Raw genomic sequence first — 22,793 nt, forward strand, 5'->3', positions numbered from 1 at the left:
GGCGCTTAGCACCGGTACCACCGCCCGTCCGACCCTTCACATCGTCCCACAGTTTCTAAATTTATCACTCCAATTTAGACGCCACACCGAAACGCATGCTTTGACTACGGAAAATGTTGGCCACACAATTAGCCTTCGAACGTGTGCTATCGGAAGGCAAATTTTCTTCCCAAAGTTATGCTACTTTTATTTTCATTTTGGGAAATTATTTTCATTTGAAAAATTATGATATTATTAAGGAAACTTAAAGTGATTTTTGTAACATTATTGTTTATTCTTCCATCCATTCAGAAATGCTTTGAGTGTTGATTGTTTTCTTCGGGAGCTGATAATCGTAGACATTCGCGCATATTTATATTCGGTGGTAATGAGACGTCCAATGACCCTACACACCCAACCCGTAGGCCATCACGCTAACATAACGTACAGTAAAATGTGAAAACAATTTCTCGCGATCTTTTTCCCTCGATAGCAATCTCACGAAAATCTTGAGCACGCTCTTCTGTTAACTCAAAACAGAACCTCCACGTTTCACGACCACGACCTTCGTGCGGTTTTTTGAAGTGCCCCTTTTTAATCCTCCTTCGCTCGCTCTCTCGTCCCTGTGGTCGGTCTAAAATATGCGAATTAGTTTTTGTTTTGGTATGCTTGCTTATTTATAGCAACGGAGCAAAAACAATACCGGTGGAAAAGAAAGCACTCCCGAAAATCCCCGTAGCACATATTTCACGATGCCGCGAAAAACGTGTTTCAAATCTGCCGGCTTTTCGACAGCTGTTTCGCCAGCACCCAACAACAACGTTGGCCACTTGCAGGGTTTCCGTTTTTTTCCTCAGCTCCGCAGCATAACGTGAGCATGTTTTCTGGTTTTTGGAAAACCGCCATGTGCCACATCAATAACGTTCTGATTTTTTCTGCATAGTTCTGGTCAATTTTTTTCTTTACACCGTTGCAATGTTTACAAGCCGCCGACTGTTGGTGTGATGCATCAAACACACTGTAGTTTTTCTTATCTCCGTTTCATACTCTTACTGTACAATATCAATTATCATCATGCGTGCAATTTAACGACTTCGATTTGTGCGTGCTGGAATTTTTCCCGTGCTGCAAACTATCACAAATCACCGACATGACCGCACCGCCAACAAACCGTATGGCGACAAAACGGTAGGGTTGATTGGAAAAACATAAACTGCCAAGCCAAATCGCTCGCGCCTTCGCACACATCACATCAAACCCGAAGCTACAGATAACAAATATTCAATTTCGGGGGAGATACATGGACGATGGAAACGTATGGGCACGGTGGAACGGGCTGTGGGCAGCACATGTTAGATGTTTTCTGTTCGATACGACGCAACATATTCAGAGCCGATCAAGCTCACTACTGTAGTATGAGGTGAAGAAACGGCCGTTGAAGCCAAAAGCCGCGAGTTTGGGAAGAGGAAAAGCCGCCTTCTCCGGCGAGAGTGCGACATAGTGGCACACTCCATCGAAACAAGCTGGGCCGGCCAGCAAGAAACGAAAAAAACTCTTCCAAAACGATTCCGATAAAATGCAATGATCGTTACCCGGGTGGGGCAGAGACGACGGCAGAGTGGCCAATTGTCGTTGATTCGTCGGCCCCCGCGACCAACATTCCTGAGGTTGGTGAGTGAGTGAGATGCACGATTGGGAAAGGCAAGGGGATAATTGGCCATACACAGCATCGCATCGGAGAAATGTCCCCTCGCCTCCCTGGAGTGCGCTTTCCGTTCGGAGACTTTCGTTCGCACATGCGTTTTACTGGCCTTGGATGCAATGGAGTGGAAGAAGAAGGTGCACTTGCTGTATTGTAAATGGTTCACGAACGTACAGTTTTTTGTATTTCTTTACAGTCTAATTAATCTTTTTAACGACATGAAAGCATCTTGCCTAAACATTTAAATGCTATAATATTTGTGTTTCTTTTCTTTCACTTTTCTTTTTCAATTTACCTCTGGTTGAATGTTTTGTGGATCAAACTGATCGCGAGCTCAATGACGACCTTTTCGTCCTTTTTGCCGCTGTAACCTTGCGCCCGAGCCGTTTTGGCACACGGGAAGGAAAATCATCAAACGCGTCTCATTCCACTTTTCAATCGACCTCTTCATACCACTGTATACCGTATCGAGTTTGGTATGCTTTGTGATTATCTGCAGGTATCATTTTCTGTTTCAATCGTTAGGTATATGGTTTCGTTTTATGTCTAATTTATAAAGTTGGATGCAGGTCATTTCGATGTCGTTAATTGAATTCAAACATAAAAACAAATATTTACGCTCAAATAGATAACTGAGTTAACGAACGCTCTGCACCAACATTGAAATCGATCCTAATGAAAAGTTATGGCAACGACTATTGCTTCCTCTCGGTAACTCCCAGCATTGACATGCCTTAAAGGTGGTTTGCATGCTTCAATGCATTGCATATAGACAATGTAAATGGGACATTTCTACTCAGAAAGGGAAGTGGGAATTGTCAGCTTATCATGCAGTGGAACAGTACCGTTACAAACCATTTAAGTTGCGAAAGTCAAAAGAACACTACATCGTTGACCCGACGAAAATCTATAAAGCAAGGGCTATTCAGTGATACAACTTGTTAAAAATCGGTAATTGTATCTTTACGTAGCACCTCTTCAATGCTTAACGAACTGGCATGCCTTTGAGTGGGTATTGAACATTCGTATAATGCATGATTCCATGTATCTAGTGCCATTGGTCATACACATTCTAGCACGATATTCCGGCCCATTTAATGTTTAAGGCATGCTTGAAGAAGTAACGGCTTCTGCCACGCGGTAATCAAATGAATATTCAATTGTGATCAAGGTGCTTGCGGTTTGTTCAACTAACCTTGATCATAAGGTAAATTTTTAGGTCTTGCCAAGGTTACTGAAACGAAGTAATTCCCTGCTTCTACAGGTTGGATCGTCACAGCTTTGAGTATCTCTTTACCTTGTTCGGACTAATTATAATCAAATAGTTTGTAGAAGTTGACCAATATAAATTTTATTTGCATTCTGATCTAACTAGTTTTTGTTATTGAATTGAATTCAAACGTTGGAAAGTCTGTTTTAGTTATTGTAGGTTCCAAGATGGCGCTATGTCAACCTGTTAAATCGCTCCAATGAGTCAACCTAGTGAATGTCATCGTAAACATAGCGATGTCATCGTAAACAATCGCCGCGGTGTAAAGAACCGTCTCGCAAGATTAAATAAAGCTGCCTGCACTACGTTGTGCTCGTCATCGGAAAGTATATTGTGTGTATTTTGCATCATAAAACCGCTTGCACTTTCTCAACTGCCAACGCTTCCCTGTGCGGATCATAGTTGGCGTCGTGCGTTGATCGGGCTTTACTTACATAAGTCAGCACATCGGTTTCTAATTGTTGTAACATTTGCATGAAAGTGTTCTTCGTTCGTTCTACGAGGTCTGCCAGGAAGTGAGAAAGTTATTGCTCGTTTTGGTAGTCGCCTTCGAAGGACCGCAAAATGTCGAAAACAAACAAGATCGTAAGTATTCCAGCAGCCGCGTCTCGGGGTTGTGATATGTTCGGAAAGTGTCTTGTCATGTTGGTTGTTTGAAAGGGAGCTGTGACTGGCGGTGTACAGTGTGCCATAAGATGCACTGCTCACCCCAAAAAATTGCAATTTACATTGATTTGGATCCTATATCGAATGATTGAAATATTATTCTCGTTCCGAATGAAACCCGGCAATCGGAAACACTTCTAACCTCAAATTTGATACACTTTTGACCAGATTGACGTTTGTTGCAGATTGTTTTCGAATGCAATTCGCTCAACCAATTTCTTTCGTTCTTTGTTGCAGGTGCTTCGAATCCAATCAGCTGATGGCACGAAACGCGTCGAAACAGAACTAGCGGCTTCCGCACGAAATCTGTACGAGCTTGTCCGTACGGCGTGCGGCTTCGACCATTTCGACTTTGCGTTGTTCAAGGAGCGGAACTTTACAAAGGAGGTAAACAACACTGACGTGGTCTTAGCAGGTGTCAAAATAACCCCTTCGATTTTGAATTTATGCATTCCAGATCGTTTCGAGTGTCTCGCAGGATGTGAAAGATATTGGTCTCAAACATGGTGATATGCTATATTTACGTTTAGTTGAAGGACCCTCCACATCGAAGGCAGCGGTAAGGACCACGGCCTTCTGAGGCGAACCGTCGTCTGATTACCAGTTTCGCATTCTTTTTCCACAGGAACGTAGTGCATCGGTCAGTTCGTTAGCTTCAAGCAACAGCTCGTCGATCAGTAATGTGGCATTTAGCCGCGAAGCCACTCCTTCGACTAGTGCGAAATCCTTATCGGTAGTATCACAATTACCAAAGGAAGATACAGTTGATGTGGAGTTATACAACAAGGATGGGCGTATCAAGCGTAATCGTGACGAAAAATTGTATGTAAAGTAGGCCCATTTCGCTGTCCATTTGTCTTATGCGTTGCCTTTTCATTGCAGATGTCGCCACAACTCGAATGGATGCTGTGTGCACTGCTCGCCCCTGGAACCGTGGGATGAAAACTACCTCAAGGAGCAAAAGATAAAGCATTTCAGCTTTCACTCCTACCTGAAGAAGCTAACATCCGGGGCCACACGCGGAAAATTCGTCGCCCTTGAGGACCTGAACTGCAAGATCAAATCCGGCTGCCGGGATCACCCGCCATGGCCGAAGGGTATCTGCTCCAAGTGCCAACCGTCGGCGATTACGCTCAACCGCCAGCCGTACAGGCACGTGGACAACGTGATGTTCGAAAATACAGGCATCGTCGAGCGGTTCCTTAACTACTGGCGTACGAGCGGGCACCAGAGAATTGGCTTCCTGTTCGGTACGTACGAGATCCATCCGGACGTACCGCTTGGCATCAGGGCTCGTGTAGCGGCGATCTACGAGCCTCCACAAGACAGCAATCGTGACTCGATTCGTCTACTGGAGGACGCCAACGATGGCGACGTGGATGAGCTGGCGAAGGCGCTCGGATTGCAGCGGGTCGGGTGGATTTTCACCGATTTGCTGAGTGAAAACTTAGCCAACGGAACGGTGAAGCACGTGCGCAACATAAAGACGCACTTTTTGACCGCTCAGGAGTGCATCTTGGCCGGCCACTTGCAAAACAAATACCCTAACCGCTGTCAGCACGCCTCGAATGGCTATTTTGGCTCCAAATTCGTTACGGTCTGCGTAACGGGTAAGTGTACGCTCATGTTTATCGATATGTAATCAGTTTACTTATATCTCCTTCATCACCGTCGGTTGCAGGTGATGATAAGAAACAAGTGCACATGGAAGGATACGCCGTATCTGCACAGTGTATGGCGTTGGTGCGAGACAACTGTCTCATCCCCACAAAGGACGCTCCGGAATTAGGATATATTCGAGAATCAACTGACAAGCAGTACGTCCCGGATGTGTACTACAAGGTAAGTGAAATTTGTTTTCTTTTACAAACCTTTTAAAAACTTTTAAACACTGTTTTGTCGATCGTATTAGGTCTTGGTTGGATGAAAATGTTCAGGAATCTTACTACACGTTTCTTTCTGAAATCAATTTCGGATTGGTGGTTTGCGCAATCGCAATACTAAAAGCCGTCGAATTAGTTTCTCCGTTTATTTTAGCCGTTCTACCGTTTAAGGACGCTAATCCTTTCATGTTTTTTATATGACAAACAAATTATCCGATTCACGTTTGTTCCTCCCATTCTCCGCTCCGTTCCCGTTCGCTAGTTTCCGATAACGCCTTGCCTCAAATTCTCCCGAAGAGGCCACACTTAACTAAAACCCTTTACTCAGAGCACGTACGTCGGTCGATTGTACTGTGTTTGTCCTTCGTTTCACCTATAAAAATCGATTTTATTTATCTTACTTTTCCCACCGCCACCGGATTAATCCTTTGGTTTGCACATCCGTGCAAATGCTTTTCGCGTTGTTTCGTTTACGCTCGTTTCGGTTTCCCTTTTGTGTTGCCTCGCTTTTCGCTGCGAAACGGTTAACTTGACACTCCGTTTGCTTACGGGTGTTTCTACCAACCTCTAGCTTCGTAATCATCCATTTATCAGTTGCAATATTATATGGGGATTGTTTCTGGGTCGCAATGTTTGCCGGTTGTTGTTTGGGTTAGAAGTACTGGTTCAACGAAAGCAGTCGTTTATTGCACATAATGATCAACAAAAGCGTTTATTTGAAAGAACAGTTACTGGTATACTATTGTACCGTGATTTGGTGAATGAACTGCAGCCCATATTCATTGGTTTATCTTTTTCGTTTTATTCGCCATTTATGTTTGGGTGAAAGCTTGCGCTAAAAATTCCAGTCAAACGGAAGTAGAATGATCGATCGTTAAGATTTAAACTAAAAATTAATTATTAAATTCGCTTGTGGGGTTGTACTTATCTGTCGCATCTAATTGATTCTATTTTTACATGTAATTATTACTCTAGTGTGAGAGTATCGACGTACCATGCAAGCCTATTTACCGTTTTCATTTTTTCCGTTACTCTTTTCGTTCCTTTTTCTGCGCCGTTTCGTCACTTCGTACATCCGGAACACTCAATCCAGCTTCCGCGGATAGTTCTTATATTGTGTCTAATTTTCGGCTTCATATAAATAGCTTTCTTGAATAGATGTTTGTCGCTGCACCGTCGGCGCTTTACTACACACACACACACTTACGTTCGGTGAAACATTATTTATGTGTCGCTAATGTTGAACATTGTTCGATAGAGTGTACACTTGTCGAATGCACAAACGCACGGAGCCAGAGATAGTACGTGGGTTCTCATTTATAGCGAGATTAGCAAAAGATTTTAAAAGTGTAGTGGAATAAGTTAGAACTAAATACACGACAATAGTGATAATACGGTTCGTTAAACTGGACTGCAATGACGATTGCCTCCAAGCTAGTCATCCCTCAGGATAGTATCCTGTGTGAAACCAAATTACCATCGTTTTTATCGACATTTATCGCAAGAAGTAAATAGTTTCGTTTTTCTTCACATTCACGCTTGTCTCAAAGCTGGCGAAGTTTAACACAACTTTTGTAACACCCTGTATGTAAGCCAATGGTTGAAAAACGGGCCACCATCGTTTCTGAGTAACATTCAACATGTATTACGTTTCAGGTATTTCCGTTTTTGTACAAACACATGGAAAAAGCTGTGCCATGAATTTATAGTACACGCACTATAACTTCCGCTTATCTACCATCTTCAAGGGTCGCTTATTTGTACTGCTGCTTGTTTTTAGTTTGTTATACGTTCCGTTCCGTTTGGTTTTGTTTTTGCTTAGCATATGCATCAAAATTTAAGTAGATATATATATATATATTTATGTTTCGTTACATCTCGCTTAATCGTGTCCACTATCTGCGCTAGCCATACTACCTAGTTGCCTAGTTTAAGTCCCGTCGCGTTTTGCTACGTTCCCGATCCCGTCTCGCTTCGGCCCGGAAGGATTTGTTTCGCTTCTGAATCGGTATAGAGGTGAAATAGTGTGGGTGTAGATTAGTAGGTACGTGTGTTCCCTTTATCATGTTTGTTGGTTTGTCTGTTTGTTTAAAGTTTCCTTTTCGATCGCCGATGATCTACGCTGATCGAAAGTGTTTCGGTTAGTGTACTGTCAGTGTTCGCTCCACCTGGCATTTTTTCCTTTCGTATATAATATATATTGTTTTTTTATCTTTACGTGCTTTGTGTGTTTTTTTTTCGTTTTTGGTAGGTTTGTTTTACGTTTCTTCCAAAACATTCAGTCTCTTCCATTTCATTCTGACACTTTTATTCTCTAACGCCAGTGGCTTGCAAAGATCGCTCGTCAATCGGCTTTTTTATGTTTCGTTTTTTTTTCTTCTCGCTTTCTGCGGCATTGCTTCAAACGTGTAAATACTTCTCGCTTCTACGTACAATCGCACTCGCACACTCACACGTACACACACGCACACACATTTTTGATTGAGTTATTCGCTCAACGTAAACTTTCTACTTTTGTGATCGAAGTTGGGCAAATGATGCAGTATGGTTTTTTTTAACAAAACGGGGTAATAGTTACGCTATCCTATGCTTGTCTGCTGGTTGACTTCCTATTTGGTTGCTTGCGTGTAAATGCTAGTAAGTGCAGGTCAGGGCACCGAGGTGAAAAATATGTTCACTTGACCGTGACCGTTCAAGGGACCGTTTTTTCCAGAATCCGCTGATTAGTTGAATGTGAATGTTGGTTGCGTTTGGTTACAATATACCATTTCAATCACAAACATCTATTTTATCTACAGTTGTTTTTCGTGTGCTATACTCTGCTCTACTATACAACGAAAATATATATATATGCTTATTGCATTTGTTCTCGTTAACTGCAATGGTTTATACGTAGCACATGTCATTATGGGAGCGCTCGTCGCGGCAACTGCACATCATTGTTTTTAGTGTTTAGTAAGATTTATTCTCAGTTTTATTATAGCTTTCACTTTTGGTTTCTCTCTCTATATATATCTTTCGTTCGCTTTGACATACAATCCCGTCGGGATGTATTGTTTCTATACCGGTAGCTTCACAGGTTACGATTTCACTAACATTTAACACATATTACAGTTCATTGTACTTTCTTTGCGTTCATGATTCATTCCATTCTGTTGTTTGAACTTGCTGTTAGTTGCTTTCGTTATTTGTTATACGTCGTTCGGTTGTTTGTAACGCTTTGTTTTAGCGTGATTTGATTTGTTTGTTTGTTTTTCGGGTTTTGCACTTGTTTGCTTGCTCTCTAGCGTTAATGTCGAGTTTAACATACACACACGCTAAGCGTTTCGATTAAAATATATTCGCTTTTCTCGCTCCCGCGCGCATCTATCGCATTTTCCACTATACAAGACTATAAAGAAGGTCGGTCGTGTGCCTAAGAAGATAATGTGTATTTGATCCCAACCCGTCCCCGGCGTTTCGTAACGGCCTTCAGTACCTACCAGTCCTTGCATCTCTACCGACTAATGCTAGTGTGTTTGAATGGGTGTTTTGAAAACATCGCATGAAAAACAAAAACCATTCCAAGTGTTGTTTGGAAGTGTGCCTCGTGTAGCGTGCTGACGATAGCTTTTGCTTATTTTGTTTTTCGTTAAATTGTCAATCCGCCTTCGAATCTCTTTCCTTTCTCCAACACTACTATCCCTGTCGTTCGGTGGAATCGTTCTTTGTGATGGAATTTGCAAGTGAATTCCGGTGCATTCTTGTTCCACTCTGCAATACATTGGGTCTACAGGGACATCCTGATTATGGTCTCCGCATACCATTGAACGGAAGTAATACAGTTTTGTCGCTGTACAAGGTTGCGTACGTAACATATGTACCGTTTTAAAATCATTTAAGACCCATACGATCCGTTTTCCGTGTGCTGTTCAACGATCGCCATACGAGTGGCACTAGAAACTATTCACTTCTACCTCCTACGCTCTCCTATGCCTGTGGGTGTGAAGTCCATCGTTTTCCTATTCCTAAATGTGCCACCGGTTTTTTTTTGTCTCGAAAAAGGGTGCAAACTGCATACGGACGATTCGATTTGAAGTCGTTTTAAATTTCCGAATCGACAGTACTCTAATCTAACACAAAGTGATGCTCTGCGTGCCTAATTCGTCCAACTTGCCCGTCGCTAAACCCATGCATTCTATTTAGTCGTACCATTTCCCCCTTCGCACGCAGGAAATGTTTAACATTTGTTTGCACACGTGCGGAATTCAAACTACTACCGATACCAGTTTGCGCTTATCTTACTATGCGAAATCGATTTTTGCCCGTATCATGCCGCTCCGATTGTTTAACTATTCAACAGTGTGGAAGATTGGTTAAAAGAAACGCGCAACAGAATCGGAGGCGCCCGAGTTTTATCCATATACCGCAACGTTTGACGTTAAGACCTTTCGTAGTGGATAAAGGAGGTATAGTTATACCTTGGGAGGGTTTGCTTATTTACCTCACCTACCGATAAATATGTTTTGGAAACTTAAACAAATTGAATTAGAATACTCAACGCTTCGCTAACAACGCTCAACGCAATCAATCACACGCTTTTGATTGATTTTCCTTCACAGTCTCGGTACACTCGGTTGGCTTGTCGGTTAGCCCTCGTATCCTCTCCCAATATAAATAACAGAAATATTGTTTAACAAATCACCAGAGGTCTGGAACACCTGCCCCCCGGAGTGTCCCACTTTCTTTTCTCGCTAATTTGTGTCCCTCGCTCGACTCGAGAGAACTAGATGTGATGGTTCGGTTTGGGGTTCCACTACTGCCACTTGCCACAGTTGGCGATCAGTACCGTGCTCTGCGGTTTGCCGGCCGAGTCGCCGGCTTGACTGATCTTCTCCACCAGCTCCAGCCCCTCGACGACGAACGCGAAGATTCCGGTGAAGCCGCGCATCTCGCGCAGAATGATTCGGAACTGCGACCCAACCAGGCCCATGTTATCGTGACGCTTCTGGCTACGGCGCATGCCAACCGAACCCCGAATCGCCAGTATCTTCGTGTCGTCCGGCATGAAGAAACCCTCCTCGAACACGGACCGCCCGCCGCGCCCGTTGTTCAGCTCGAAGTCTCCCGTGATGATGCTCTCGTTCTCCCAGCACTGGAAGATGCTGCAGCCCTTGTAGCCGAAACCGAGCTCCCCGGTGCAGAGGGCGCCGAAGTTCTTCGCCATCTTGGGCGCTACATCGTTGCGCACCTCGATCAGGACGCGCCCGAACGGTTGGCCGTTGATTTCGATGTTGAAGAAGTAGATCGGATAGACGTGTACGGACGGGTTGCAGAGCAGGGAGGCGGCGACAGCGGCGGCGGCGGCAGCCGCTGCGGAGGAACCTTTGCCACTCACACCACCAGAGGTCGCCGAGACGGGCACGAGCGAGACGACGCTCGAGCAGGACGAAGATGAGACGAGCCCGGGCGATGTGAGCTGCTGCGAGGAACCCGTGACCGACACGGAGGAATGTTGCTGGTGGAGAGCGTGCTGGAGGGCCGCTGCGGCTCCCGAGCCGCTTCCATTTAGGATCTCGCTCAGGTAGCCCGAACCGGAGCCGGAAGTGCGTGCCGAGCTTGTTCCGTCGCCCGTCGTACGTCCACTGCCCGGCGCCATCCGGTCCTGGGGTGGAGCGATGATGATCGCCGCCGCCATCTCATGCAGCTGGCTGGCGTACGATGCGGCCCCACCGCCATGACCAAGCTGCTGCTGGTGATGGGCCATCGCTTGCTGCTGCTGTTGCTGCTGCTGATGATGGTGCAATTGTTGCGCCACGTGATGATGCAGATGGTTTACGGCGACGTGGTTCGGAGACTGATGCTGATGCACGTACCCACCGAGACCACCCGGGCCATCGAGGTGTCCGAGCTGTTGCTGCTGCTGCTGTTGTTGCTGCTGGTGGTGGTGGTGGAGGAGCTGTTGCTGTTGGGGTTGCTGCGGGGGCTGCTGATGGTGATGCTTGGTTGTGAGCACGTGCCGCGAGTACAACTGCGAGATGCAATAGTTGGCCAGCAGCAGGATCGAGTTGTGATGACCGTTGATCGTGGTTCCGCTGGCGGTGACATTCCCACCGAGCCCACCGGCACCTGCGGCCGCCGCCGCAGCGGCCACGCCGACCGCCGACCCGTTGCCGAACGAGATGGGATCGATCGAGTTGAGATTGGAGAGCGCCTGCTTGATCAGCTCGAAATCGAACAGCACACCGTAGTGCTGGATGAGATCGTCCAGCTTGCACTGCAGGTACATCTCCTGGTACTTGGACTGCAGCCGCTGCTTCTCCATGTGCAGGTTCGCGTACAGCTTGTACGCCTCCGTCGGCGACTGCTGCTCGAGCATGCCGAGGAACAGCTTCGCCTTGGTGAGATTGCTGCGTATTTCGGCCACCTCGAACGTGGGCAGATGGTTGATCAGCTCCGTCTCGACCTGCGTCTTCAGCGCCGTGCACGCCTCGAGGATCTTGAGCAGGAAGTCGCGCTGCTTAAACACGAAATGCTGCAGCTCGGCCAGCGACTTCTGCATCAGCAGCATATCGGACGCGATGTCCGCCCGGATCTGGTCGCGTCCCTCGGCCTGCGTCTTTACCGTGTGGTTCCGATGATCGTCCGAGCTGGCGCACGCTCGGCAAACCGCCGCATTACACTTCAGACACCAGAGCGCGTTCGGCATGGCGTGCGTGAGACAGTTTTCTCCCTTACTACGATACTTGCCCGAACCGATCGCACTCACCATTGTACCACCACCACCGATACCACTTCCTCCGACACTTATCACTCCCGCACTTCCCGGTGCCCCTGCCCCGATGGCGGCCCCATTCGATCCGCTTCCGTTTGTGACCGAACTTGATCCCCCGGAACCGCTTCCAACCGAGACGACGACACTCACACCACCACCACCGTTACCATTCGCACCCGTTCCGTTGCCAGCAGATCCGGTCGCACCATTGGCGCTACCGGTCGTCGATGAACCGCCGTTACTTGCACTCGCGATCACACCACCACCAACGCCACTTCCATTGCCATTCCCATTCGGCTTGTCCGGTGGTTTCTTGTTCAACGAGCTGGTCGTCCCGCCGGTCACGCTGCCGCTCGAGATCATGCTGAGGTTCTGCGACAGGTACAGGATGGCGTTGTGCGTCGGCAGGCTCTCCGGCTTCATGTCGGGCCCGGTCAGCTCGGTGCGCTTCCAGCAGTGCACGCAGTACAGCTCGTTGCCCTTCAGCAGCACCTGGTTGGCGCACTTCAGGCAGAAGTAGTGCCGGCAGGAGAACAGCTTCGGCAGCGCGTCCGTCTCGTTGAACGGCAGATGGCAGCAGCTGCACAGGATCAGCTCCTCCAGCTCCGACGGCAGCGGTGTAAAGTCCATGGTTCTGAAACGAACGATGATGAGCTGGGGTGGGGGAAGGGAAGGCCTCTTCACATCACTTACTTGTACTCTTTTCCTCCCACGTTGTCGCGCTGTCCAGAGCAAGAGAAAGTGGAGGTTTCTACCTCTAACAGCTGGCCCGGTTGTTCATCGTTTTTTCATCAACCATTTCCAATTTCTCGTGCCCGCTGCTGAATTCGTTATACCATTTAACGCTTACGGTGTGTTGCGAATCTAGAAGTTGATAAGCATTTTTAATGTACCCAACCAAGACGTTCCCACACACACACACACACACACACACACAACACTCCGGCTACAGATGGCTGTAATTTGTGCTCCAAACACTGAACTGGGCAGCCCTAATTCGATTGTCACTATTCCCTGGCGGTGTTGCTACGCCCTCGCTTATGGTCCTTATGGTCGACACATACACACACACACACACACCCACACCCACCGACTTACACTTAAAGCGTCCCAAATTGGGCTGATTATAATGCCCCAGGGTTAATAACTTTCTATGAGGTCAACATCATCGCTGGAGTGAGTGATTTTCTTACCCAAAACAAAAAGCAGGGAAAAGGAAAACCCGAAGCATAAGGGGATGGTCTCTTGGTGCTTGCTTGCTTCCCACACTCACTAACGCGGTTTCCGGTTAGCAATTGAAAATTACGTTCATCCTTAATTTAATACATTTCACTTTCGTTCCGGTTTTGCAGCTGCGTGACCCGCGCTTCCTTCCGGGATTATTCTACGCGAAGGCATCGGGAGCGTAATTTTTCATTGCGATGGTGGAACTCATTTTTCATCTCTTTGTGCGCTGATGGGTGAAACTTTTGCCTCACGATTTTCGGGGTTTCCGGCAAAACCAAATGGGCAATGGTTTTCCTGATGTGAGGATAAAGGAAAACCAGCGTACCAGCGTGGTTCGGTAAACGACTATCGATTCCAATGCGGAGCCTCTCCGGATCGATGACGATGACAACAGGGCCTCTGGACTCCGCCGCCGTGGCACGAGTCTAGGAAAAAGGAGGGAAAAGCCATTCCCAATGTGTGCGCTGTCGAAAATGATTCCATTAGCCCCGGCACGACGGGAAATGGAAAAACAAACACCACACAAACATCATCCCCCAGTGTTCCAGGAAGATGGAGGGGGGGATGGGAAAAAGGAAAGAGACACAAACCAGCATACCTCCTGCGCTGAAGGTCACAGCGAAAGTCGACGGTGAAATCCATCCCTCAACATCGCGTTCCAGACAGCAAAAGCAGCTGGTGATGGTGGCGGTGGTGGTGGTTCGACTTTGCGAGGTTTCAAGTGGCCCAAAATCGAGCTTTTCTGGTCGCAATGGCTCTCGAGCCTTTTGCTTTGGTGGAGTTGGTCGCCAAAGCCACCATAAACCACATTCGAGCACATTCACCTGCCACCCAGTTGGTCGCTTTTCGGTCAAACACCTTCCGATTTCGATCCGCCGTCAACCGAACACGATGGCCTTGCACGACGAAGGACACACACTCTCAAAGGCAGCCTTCTGTGGTGCGTAGTAAATACGGAGGTTCTGGTCTTCCGGAGGTTTTGGCATTGTGTGAACAACTCACACGCTCCTTCATACCTTTGCTTCGGGTGTAGATTGACTTGAACTGTGTCACACGGTGTGCGAGCAAGCGGGCTTCCCCCTCAAGGACACGGGGGAAAACTTTACATCACCTTCGAGAACAGTACGCGCGGACTTTAAACTCCAAAGGATGGCTGGACGCTCCGTTCACGTCCTTGCGCTTTTCCGAGGGACAACAAATGGGGCGAGAAAAAAAAACATCCCATCCATTGTCATCTGTTGAGACACACTGCTCCCGCCCTTCCCCCTCCTGCCTGCCTGCCTGGCTGCCTGTTGTTGTCCACTAGTGGCCTATAAATTTTAACCGACTAGAGCGAGCAAGGAAGAGAAAGAGAACGGGCCAATGTTTGCCTCTGGTTTCCCTCGGCTCGAAGGACATTTGCTGTGTGTTTGTCAGGCGTTACTTCGCTGGAGGTGGTGGTGGTGGTTGGGGTGGTGGGGTCGAAAATAACAACCCTACGATGCTGCTTCCCTCAAAACATGAGGGAAGGTGGAGGGATGCGCGGGGACGTGGCCAAAAAATGACAGTTGATCCAAGAGTTGCCCTGACACTCAATGACGCACGTACGTATCTGTTGATTTTTGTTTTTCTCTTGCGAACCACCACCACCTCCACCATCGCCACCCCTCGTGCGTTCTCCCGCTCCCGTGCCGCTCCCTGGCTTTCTCTTTCGCTCGCTCCCTTCCGTCACTCTCACGCGCGCGCTCTTTTTTCTTCGGCACCGTAATTATCCTTGTGGGGTATGTATTTAGTCGATTTTCACGTCTTCATCTGTTCTCATGCCATGTCTTTTTTTTTCTCCCCCTTTACCCCATGTTCCAACCCGAAGTTTATCTTTTTAACAACATTCAGTCAACCAGCTGTGCGTGTGTGTGTTGGGCTGTGTTTTCTAAAAACCCCACCACCCACCATCCATCTCGTCATGGGAGGAAAAATCCGGTACCAAATATAGACTACGGCCGCGTTGCGTTGCAACATCCCGCGTTTCCTATGACCCCCCCTCCCGTGTACCCCCTGTTAAATCATCCGTCCAGGACGATTGGGTGCCCTTTTTCCCACTTTCTTTTTCGAACACAAAGTTCGAGAGGGAGTGGGTAAGACCGCAAGATATTGCGTATTATCTTGGCCCATTGTCGTCGACGAAGCGCTGGGCGAAGGGATTTTCTTGGAAGTCTGGCCCGTAAGTTTCGCAACCGTAACACACTCCTACCGCACACACACACACACCGCACGTCCCCGATTGCGGGGTGAGAGAATGTATTAAAAATTGATTGAATCATGGCACGGTTCTTCGCAAAACGACGACGATGGGGACCCGCAAAAGAAAACGTCGATACATAGAAAGGGGGGAGATGGAAAAACGAGTGCGTGCGTACGTGTGTGTGTGTGTGTGTCGTTCCCGAGGGTTTTTTAAGATGCGCCTTCGGTGTCCTTTTTTTTCCCAAGGACACTTGGTTCGCCCCCCGGAAGCAAAAATCCCTTCTGGAAGTACCAGCTTGTGGATCCTCCTTGCGGCGTAATAATATACGCACATTCGTCCGGAGGAGGGTTCCGTTTTTTCGCTGCGGAAGTCGTTGTTCGCGGCTTAGTTTGGCTCGTTTCGGTTTCGTTACTTCGCTTCTTGCACAATGTGGGACTTCGTTTCCGTTCCGATGCGTCCCTTTCCGGGCCACCTTGTTCCACTTTTACTTTACACTTCTATACCGTGCACTCGCACTTGCTTGCTAGCCGTGTTGTGTAAGAGCGTTTCGTTGTTTTCGTGCTTGGCCCACCAGCCGCTCCTGGTGGCATATTCTCTGTTCACTTTGCACACGTCCGTCGGAAGTGGACCGACGGTGTTTGACAGGTGCTGCGGCCCGTCTGGCAACGCGAAACCGAAAGCACCACTAGTGTACTGCGCGCGGAAGAGGCCGATGTGGCCGATCATCCGGGTGTTTTCAACTGTTCCTGCTGCCCGTCCGTGGTCGGCGTCGACGTCGCAGTTGTCGTCCTTGCGCGCCTGGACATGCTGTTCGACTGACCCACACGGTCGCTCGCTCGCTTCGGCCCCAAAATCGAACCGTGGGGAAGGAGGGGTGCGGGCTCACCTGAGGGATGACGCGAGTCGAACAATCCAGAGCCGAGGTTTTCGCTGGATCGTCTTTCAACTGCTCTCACTGCTCTCAGCTAGTTTGTGTCTATAACTTCCGGAGAGTAGAGTGGTAGGACAGAGAGCTCCGAAGGAAGTGTGAGATGAGATTTTAATGAGAAAAAGCTAGCTCACAGATCTTCGACTGACTGGAAGTTGGCAGTTTAATCGCCTATCCTTTCCCAATGTGACGAGAAAATAAAAACCGCTATCATCACCGCCCTACCGGGTCGGCGGCGACTTTTGCGGGCAAGTAAAGATGACCTTCCGAACGACGGCACTCACCACTAAACCTCTCCCTCATCATCGACAGGTGGGGTTCTCAGTTCGAGCAGCATTCGGACATAAAGTGCTCGAAATGGAGACGCCAAGTGGAAAAGGGCAACCGGGTCGGGTTGAACGGGGGGAAACATTTGTTTTCTTTTCGTGGGAAATGCATTATTTTTATCTTCCAACTTTCTACGCAGTTGCGGCGATTTCTTTCCGCCATATGGTTTGTTTCTGTTTCGGACTTGTGTTCCGTTTGTTAGTTTTTTGTTTTTGTTCTGCCTCTCTCCCGTTCATGAAAGCACCTGAAAATTGCACCCACAACAAGGTCGAAGTGGCCACACTCTAGACACAACTCCTGCTCCAGCTGTATTTACAGTGCCCTCGGCCGCTCGGCTGTGTGTGCATGGGTCCGCATAATATAGGGTCCCGTGTTTTGATTATTGGGTTCTCTTGGGGGAGGTGAACGTGTGAACGCGAACGTGAAGAACAGATTCGCTCGTGCGCCGCGGGCGGAACTCACAATGTAAATCGGGGCCCAAGAACAGCGAGCATCGCTCTCGTTATTAAAAACAACCCCTCCCCCATTCCATCCCACCACCCCTCCCCGCCCCAGGTGGTGTACTCTGCTCGATGGTGGTGCTCGATTCTCTCGCCGTCATCGCCGTTCGTCTCTCGCCACATTGCCGTTGACCGTGACCTTGCGATCCGGTGTGACTGTGGTGTGTGGCAAGGCAATAATCTTGCGCTGGGAACATTTGCACGCCTCACGTTTCTTGCCATCGTCGTCAGCAGCGTCGTGTCATCCCCGTTACACCCTCCTGCAACCCTCGGGTGGGCAACCCCCGTTTCGCGTTTTGCGAAAACAACTACAACACGAGTCACAGACACACAAACACACACACGCACACACTGTCTGTCAGTTGGATTGCGGTGTCCGATAGTTGCTGCCACTGATTGTGAGTATCTCGTGTGTTCCATCAGATGTTCGCTTGGACGAAAAGCTAAAGGCAAAAAAAAACCTAGTACAATCCATTCCCTATGTGGTTGTTGTTCTGTTTGCCCTCCCCCTCGTTTGCTGCATCAGACAAAGCTTGGCAGGTATGGAAACGATCGAAAAATCAAATCTACCTATTGAAATCGCGCACCGTAAACCCATTAAAAGTGGGTTTTGAAAAAGTAAACGGGACTGAAACGCTCGGCATACAATGTGGTTCTTCCATCAGCTTCATAGGGCACTGCACTTGGGACGACAGTTTAATCGGATCACGGCGGGTGTAATCCATCCTGTTTTTGCCTACCCCACCGAGGGACACCCTTCAAGTGCGGTCCGCCAAAAATAAGGCTCGTCTGCTTAATAATTGCAGTGGAAATTAAAAAAAAAAATGCGGAAAAATTGCATGATGCAATAAACATTTGGGCGTGATGGTGTTCAAAATATATTACCACGTTGTTCTCTGCTTGACTGGTTGAAATAGTTGAAGAAAAAAATATAAAAAGACAATCGATCGATGTTACAATACACTGTTGTGGATTTTTCGATCACGCAATGAAACCATTAGAAGTTGTTCTAATTCGGGTTGCTATCGATCGACCAAAATTATACAAATTTGATATCATTGGCTCGATTTCAGCTAAAGCTAGCTTAGTAAAACACGAAATGGTATAGATTCCATTTTTTAAGCATCTCTGACATCAGCTGGTTTGGACAATGTGTTTTCCACCCGATGGAGGCGCCTGGTCCGTTGTATTTTATGCTCTTGAGAAACATCTTCGTCCAAACGTCGTCCTTTAAATAATTAAATTTAAATAACGCATAAAAGTTGCTACCACCAATGACGCACACTTTCCATCCCTCTCTTTCTCTCTCTCTTTTGCCTTTTGCTTCCTCGCTCACTCGACGCGGGCTCACGATTACACTCCTACCGTCCGGAGATCGATGGAGGCGGATGGTTGTTCACGACAAAAAAAAAAACAATTCCTCCCGGGGGGGGTTCGGGTTTGACGTGAAATTATCACGTTTTTATCATAACCCACCCGGTCGTTCATGCTTCCCCGTCTCCGTTTGGCAGTACTTTTCCTCCACCCAACGTCACACTTTTGCGAGCAACAAATTACATTGCAACTGTGCCGGAGGACCACTAACTGGTGGAGGGGAGGTGAAGGAGAGGGGGACCGATTATCATTACAATTACGTTCCGTTTGGTGTAATTGTTTATTTTTGCCCAATCGATCGATCGTCGGCGTTGGTGTTCTTGAGATGTGTGTGTGCGTGTGTATTTCATCTCATTCGGCGACAGTATGCGTTCAACCTGGTTGGGGGAGGGAAATGATTTTCGAATTGCGCCTCTTCGTGCGGAAAGATATTCGAGTGGTACTTGTTTTACTTCTTCCTCCTCCGTCACGAATCACATTTTTCTCATCCACGCACCAGCAGCTGTGTGAAAGTGCTGGAACGAATTCACTTTCGTGCCAGAGAACAAACAACAGAACGCCGCCAAACGGGGGGGGGCTTTGTTGTGGTTTCACTGCGGTTTTTATTCCGAGTCGGAATGGTTGTTGTTTTGATTTGCACTGCGCTTTTGACGTTCAGCTCCGTGCTGTTGCGTCAGAGCTCATGTTTAGTCGACCACACACCACACTTCCTCGCGCCTTTCGTTCGACCGTCCGCTCGTTCGTTCGGTTAGGAACAGAGAGCGCGCGCGTCCGTTCGCCTTCGCTGGGCACACTGGACAGTGTTGTGGTTCCGTTTGCCGTAATGCGTCGTTGGGCCACGGTTACCGTCCGCGTCCATTCACTCACGACCTTTGGATGATCGCCGTCGAGGTCGCTCAGTGCCAGGAAGCCGTTCGCTCCCAGCAGCAAACGCCGGCGAGATTGCCATGAACTTCGGCCACGGTCGAGTTTGTGAATGTTGGTGAGGCTGAGAGTGTTTGCCGCTAACACTTATTTTCGTGAGTGTTTTTCCGATGGCGCCAAACGATGCCCGAACCGCATCGGAGTGGAGTTTACATACAACCCAGTGGGAAATGAACCGACGGAAGGAAATTGTTTGCTCTCCTTTTCTCCTGAGCTGATTCACTTTTGTTTTCACTTGTCGTGAGGAAAATGAGGCAAAAAACACTACTAAGTATTTCGTGGTGTTTGGTTGTTGATAGAACCAGAACACAAGAAACATAAGACTTTTTTAAACAACATAGTGATTGAAAACCATTATCATTAGAAGATAATTCATAGATGAGAGATAGTCGTTAAAACTAGTTCATGCCGAAAAAATGATTTAACATTCGACAAAGTCAACTCTAGTACTGAACTCTGCAGACGAGCTAATGTGGTTTTTTTTGGGAATTCAAACAATATTGTTGTGTCATCCAACCTTCCCTATTCCCCATTTCGACACGGTTCTGTGTCTGTTCTCAAACACTCGACGATGTCAGATGGCGTCGTTTTTTTGCGAATTTGTTTTCGCTCACTGACTGTCTAAATTGTGTGTGACGTCGGTCGGGACCGCCTCCTCCTCCTCCGGACGCATCGCAGGGCCTCGCTCGCTCATGTGGAACCAAGCTCGTTAGTGAAGTGCAAAAACAAACAAAACAATGGCAATGGAAAAAAACAGAACAAACCGCACGCAACCGAGAGCGAGTGGTACCCGAGAGCGCCAGCGTTCCCGCCAGATAAAAAGGCTCATCTGACGCCCGGCTCGGTCTTTCGTTGCGGGATGAACCGATCGCGGTGTGAGTGACCACGAGATCCCTCTCCCCCATACACGGCTACGGTAAACAGTTTATATTCCGGAGCGAGTCGTCGGTTTCGACTGATCATGTTTTGGTTGTACCGCACGTTTCTGATCACGATATTGATTGTTGTGTGTGGTGTGTCGGTGTCGCCCCCCGACACAACGCGTTGGTCTCTGAGGGCTGCCCTAATCGAATGTAAATTACGCCGCAACCAACCGGCATACACTTTTGCGATAGCACGCGCCACACGAATACAACTGCCTGCGCTACAACCATTCCCCGGCAGCTGCTTTTTTCCAAACAGAAACTTCCACTGGCGACAGCCAATCGATCCACACTGGTTCAACACCCTTTAACGAATTGGCACATTAGTTGACTAGCCTGGCCCCAATACTCACGAAGATGATCGAGCGGTTTTTGGGCAAAAGCTTAAGCTAAACGGTTAAATTCAACTAAAACTCGCTAAACCGAAGTCAATTCAGTTCGGACAGTTCTCGACGAGGGTCGGCGACGGACTGGTCGCGTCACCGGTTGTGTCGGTTGTGTTGGGGTTCATCATCCCCTAAGTGTTGTACCGCTCATAATTTTTCAACCGGCACTCAGAAGTGTACGTAATTCGATGCTCTTTCAGATCGGTTGGAAGCGCTTACTCGCGTGATCGACATCGTGGTGATCTTTGCCAGCGCTCGAAAGGTGCTTTTTGTACGGAAAACGTGAAGTGATCAATTAATTTACTTCTACATTCATACAAGCTTATTTAATCTGTACGATTCATCGCTTCGATTTCTAGATTCCTAAATCAGTGAATAACAAATTCATGTTGCTAAAATGCTAAAGGAAAACTCACTTCTTTTCGTCGCTCGATCAATACTATCGATCATCATGAAAATTTTAAAAAGATAAATGAAGGTTTTTGAATGTTTCGTAAGATTCATCAATGTTTTCAGATTCGAATCATCAAAGATTCGTGAATCAATCATTGGCATGAATCTCGCCAAAGAGTAGTATTGCACATCTCTAGTTAATACTTCTCTTCATTGAAATGCGATTTTGTAATTTACAAATTTGTTTGACGTTAGTTAACTGTAATCATAATCATCATCCAAGAATAACATTCTTATCAGCAGTTATTACAATCGTTTGTACAACCGACGTAATGACATAACTAATTGCTCTTTTCTCTTTCTTTTGCAGGAAAAGGATGTGTACGGTAATGAGGTGCAGCGCCTTGGTCGCCCGCTTCCGGTCGAGTATCTGCTGGTGGATGTTCCGGCCTCCACCCCACTCGTTCCGCTCTACACATTCCACGAGCGGAAGGACGCGAAGGAGTACTTCCCGGTCGAGAACCGGCTGATCGACGGTCATATACAGGACTTCTCCGCCCTGGCGGACTATCTAGCTAAATCGCGCTCAATGCCGTTCCTCGAGGTAGGTTTATGGTAGGTGGAATTGTTTGTGTCCCGGTGTTTTAATCGCAAGTTTTTTTTTCTCCCTCGCACAGACTGTGTCCGACTTTCACCTACTGCTGTATCTCTACCGCATGGAGGATATGCTCCCGATGAAGTCCCAGCTTGGTCCTCTGCTAGAGGCGATACGCAGCAAGGATAAGGCGAAGGCCAATGAGTGGAAGACACGCGAAGTGTGGAAAACGCTCGAGGAACTGATCGCGGCCAGTTCCCATCACGAAGAGTAAGTGTCGGCAGTAAGTTTCGCTTGTTCGCAACACTTTCATGTGGCTTTTTCCCTTTCGTTTTCAGTTCCAGCATGAGCAACGATGTGGAATTTGTTCCGAGCGGGGAAGCCGAACAGAACTGGATCTGTACGTTCTGCACATTCATCAACAGCCGGGAGCTGCCAGCGTGTGAAATTTGCAACCTTCCAAGGTATGCTCGTAACTCGTGTGCACCGATCTCCTCCACCGGGCCAGTTTGTCACGTATCTTTCTGTTTCTCCTTTCAGGACTAGACAATGAAGGGTGCACCAAGCAGTTTAGCAAAGCAAAAGATGCCCAACAACACACTGAGGGACAAATTAAAACGGCGCTCAAGGAATGCATTTCAGCATTCCAATGCAGACGCAGCGGGAAGCACGAATGGAAAATGCTTGCATAGGAACATCTTGCATCGCGGAAGCTACCCACAGCTACTTACTTTAAAACAA

At 47.6% G+C, this 22,793-nt stretch overlaps 1 protein-coding gene across 1 annotated transcript; it reads left to right on the forward strand.

Moving 5' to 3' along the window:
- The first annotated feature begins 3,201 nt into the window (after window positions 1-3,201).
- On the forward strand, window positions 3,202-22,657 carry LOC131284513 (nuclear protein localization protein 4 homolog). The gene is made up of 10 exons (XM_058313372.1): window positions 3,202-3,536; window positions 3,855-4,004; window positions 4,075-4,176; window positions 4,243-4,439; window positions 4,500-5,227; window positions 5,299-5,459; window positions 21,828-22,061; window positions 22,135-22,322; window positions 22,391-22,516; window positions 22,593-22,657. The coding sequence occupies exons 1-10, from the start codon at window positions 3,516-3,518 to the stop codon at window positions 22,603-22,605; spliced, it is 1,920 nt and encodes a 639-aa protein (XP_058169355.1). The 5' UTR covers window positions 3,202-3,515; the 3' UTR covers window positions 22,606-22,657.
- The last annotated feature ends 136 nt before the right edge of the window (window positions 22,658-22,793 follow it).

This window comes from Anopheles ziemanni, chromosome 3, assembly GCF_943734765.1.
Source record: "Anopheles ziemanni chromosome 3, idAnoZiCoDA_A2_x.2, whole genome shotgun sequence".
NCBI lineage: Eukaryota > Metazoa > Arthropoda > Insecta > Diptera > Culicidae > Anopheles > Anopheles ziemanni.

Excerpts from the sequence above, each read along its gene's own strand:
- LOC131284513 (XM_058313372.1), top strand. The coding sequence starts at position 3,516 with ATGTCGAAAACAAACAAGATC. Across the intron at positions 4,177-4,242 it reads CCTCCACATCGAAGGCAGCG|GAACGTAGTGCATCGGTCAG; the intron begins GTAAGGACCACG and ends CTTTTTCCACAG. Across the intron at positions 4,440-4,499 it reads CGTAATCGTGACGAAAAATT|ATGTCGCCACAACTCGAATG; the intron begins GTATGTAAAGTA and ends TTTTCATTGCAG.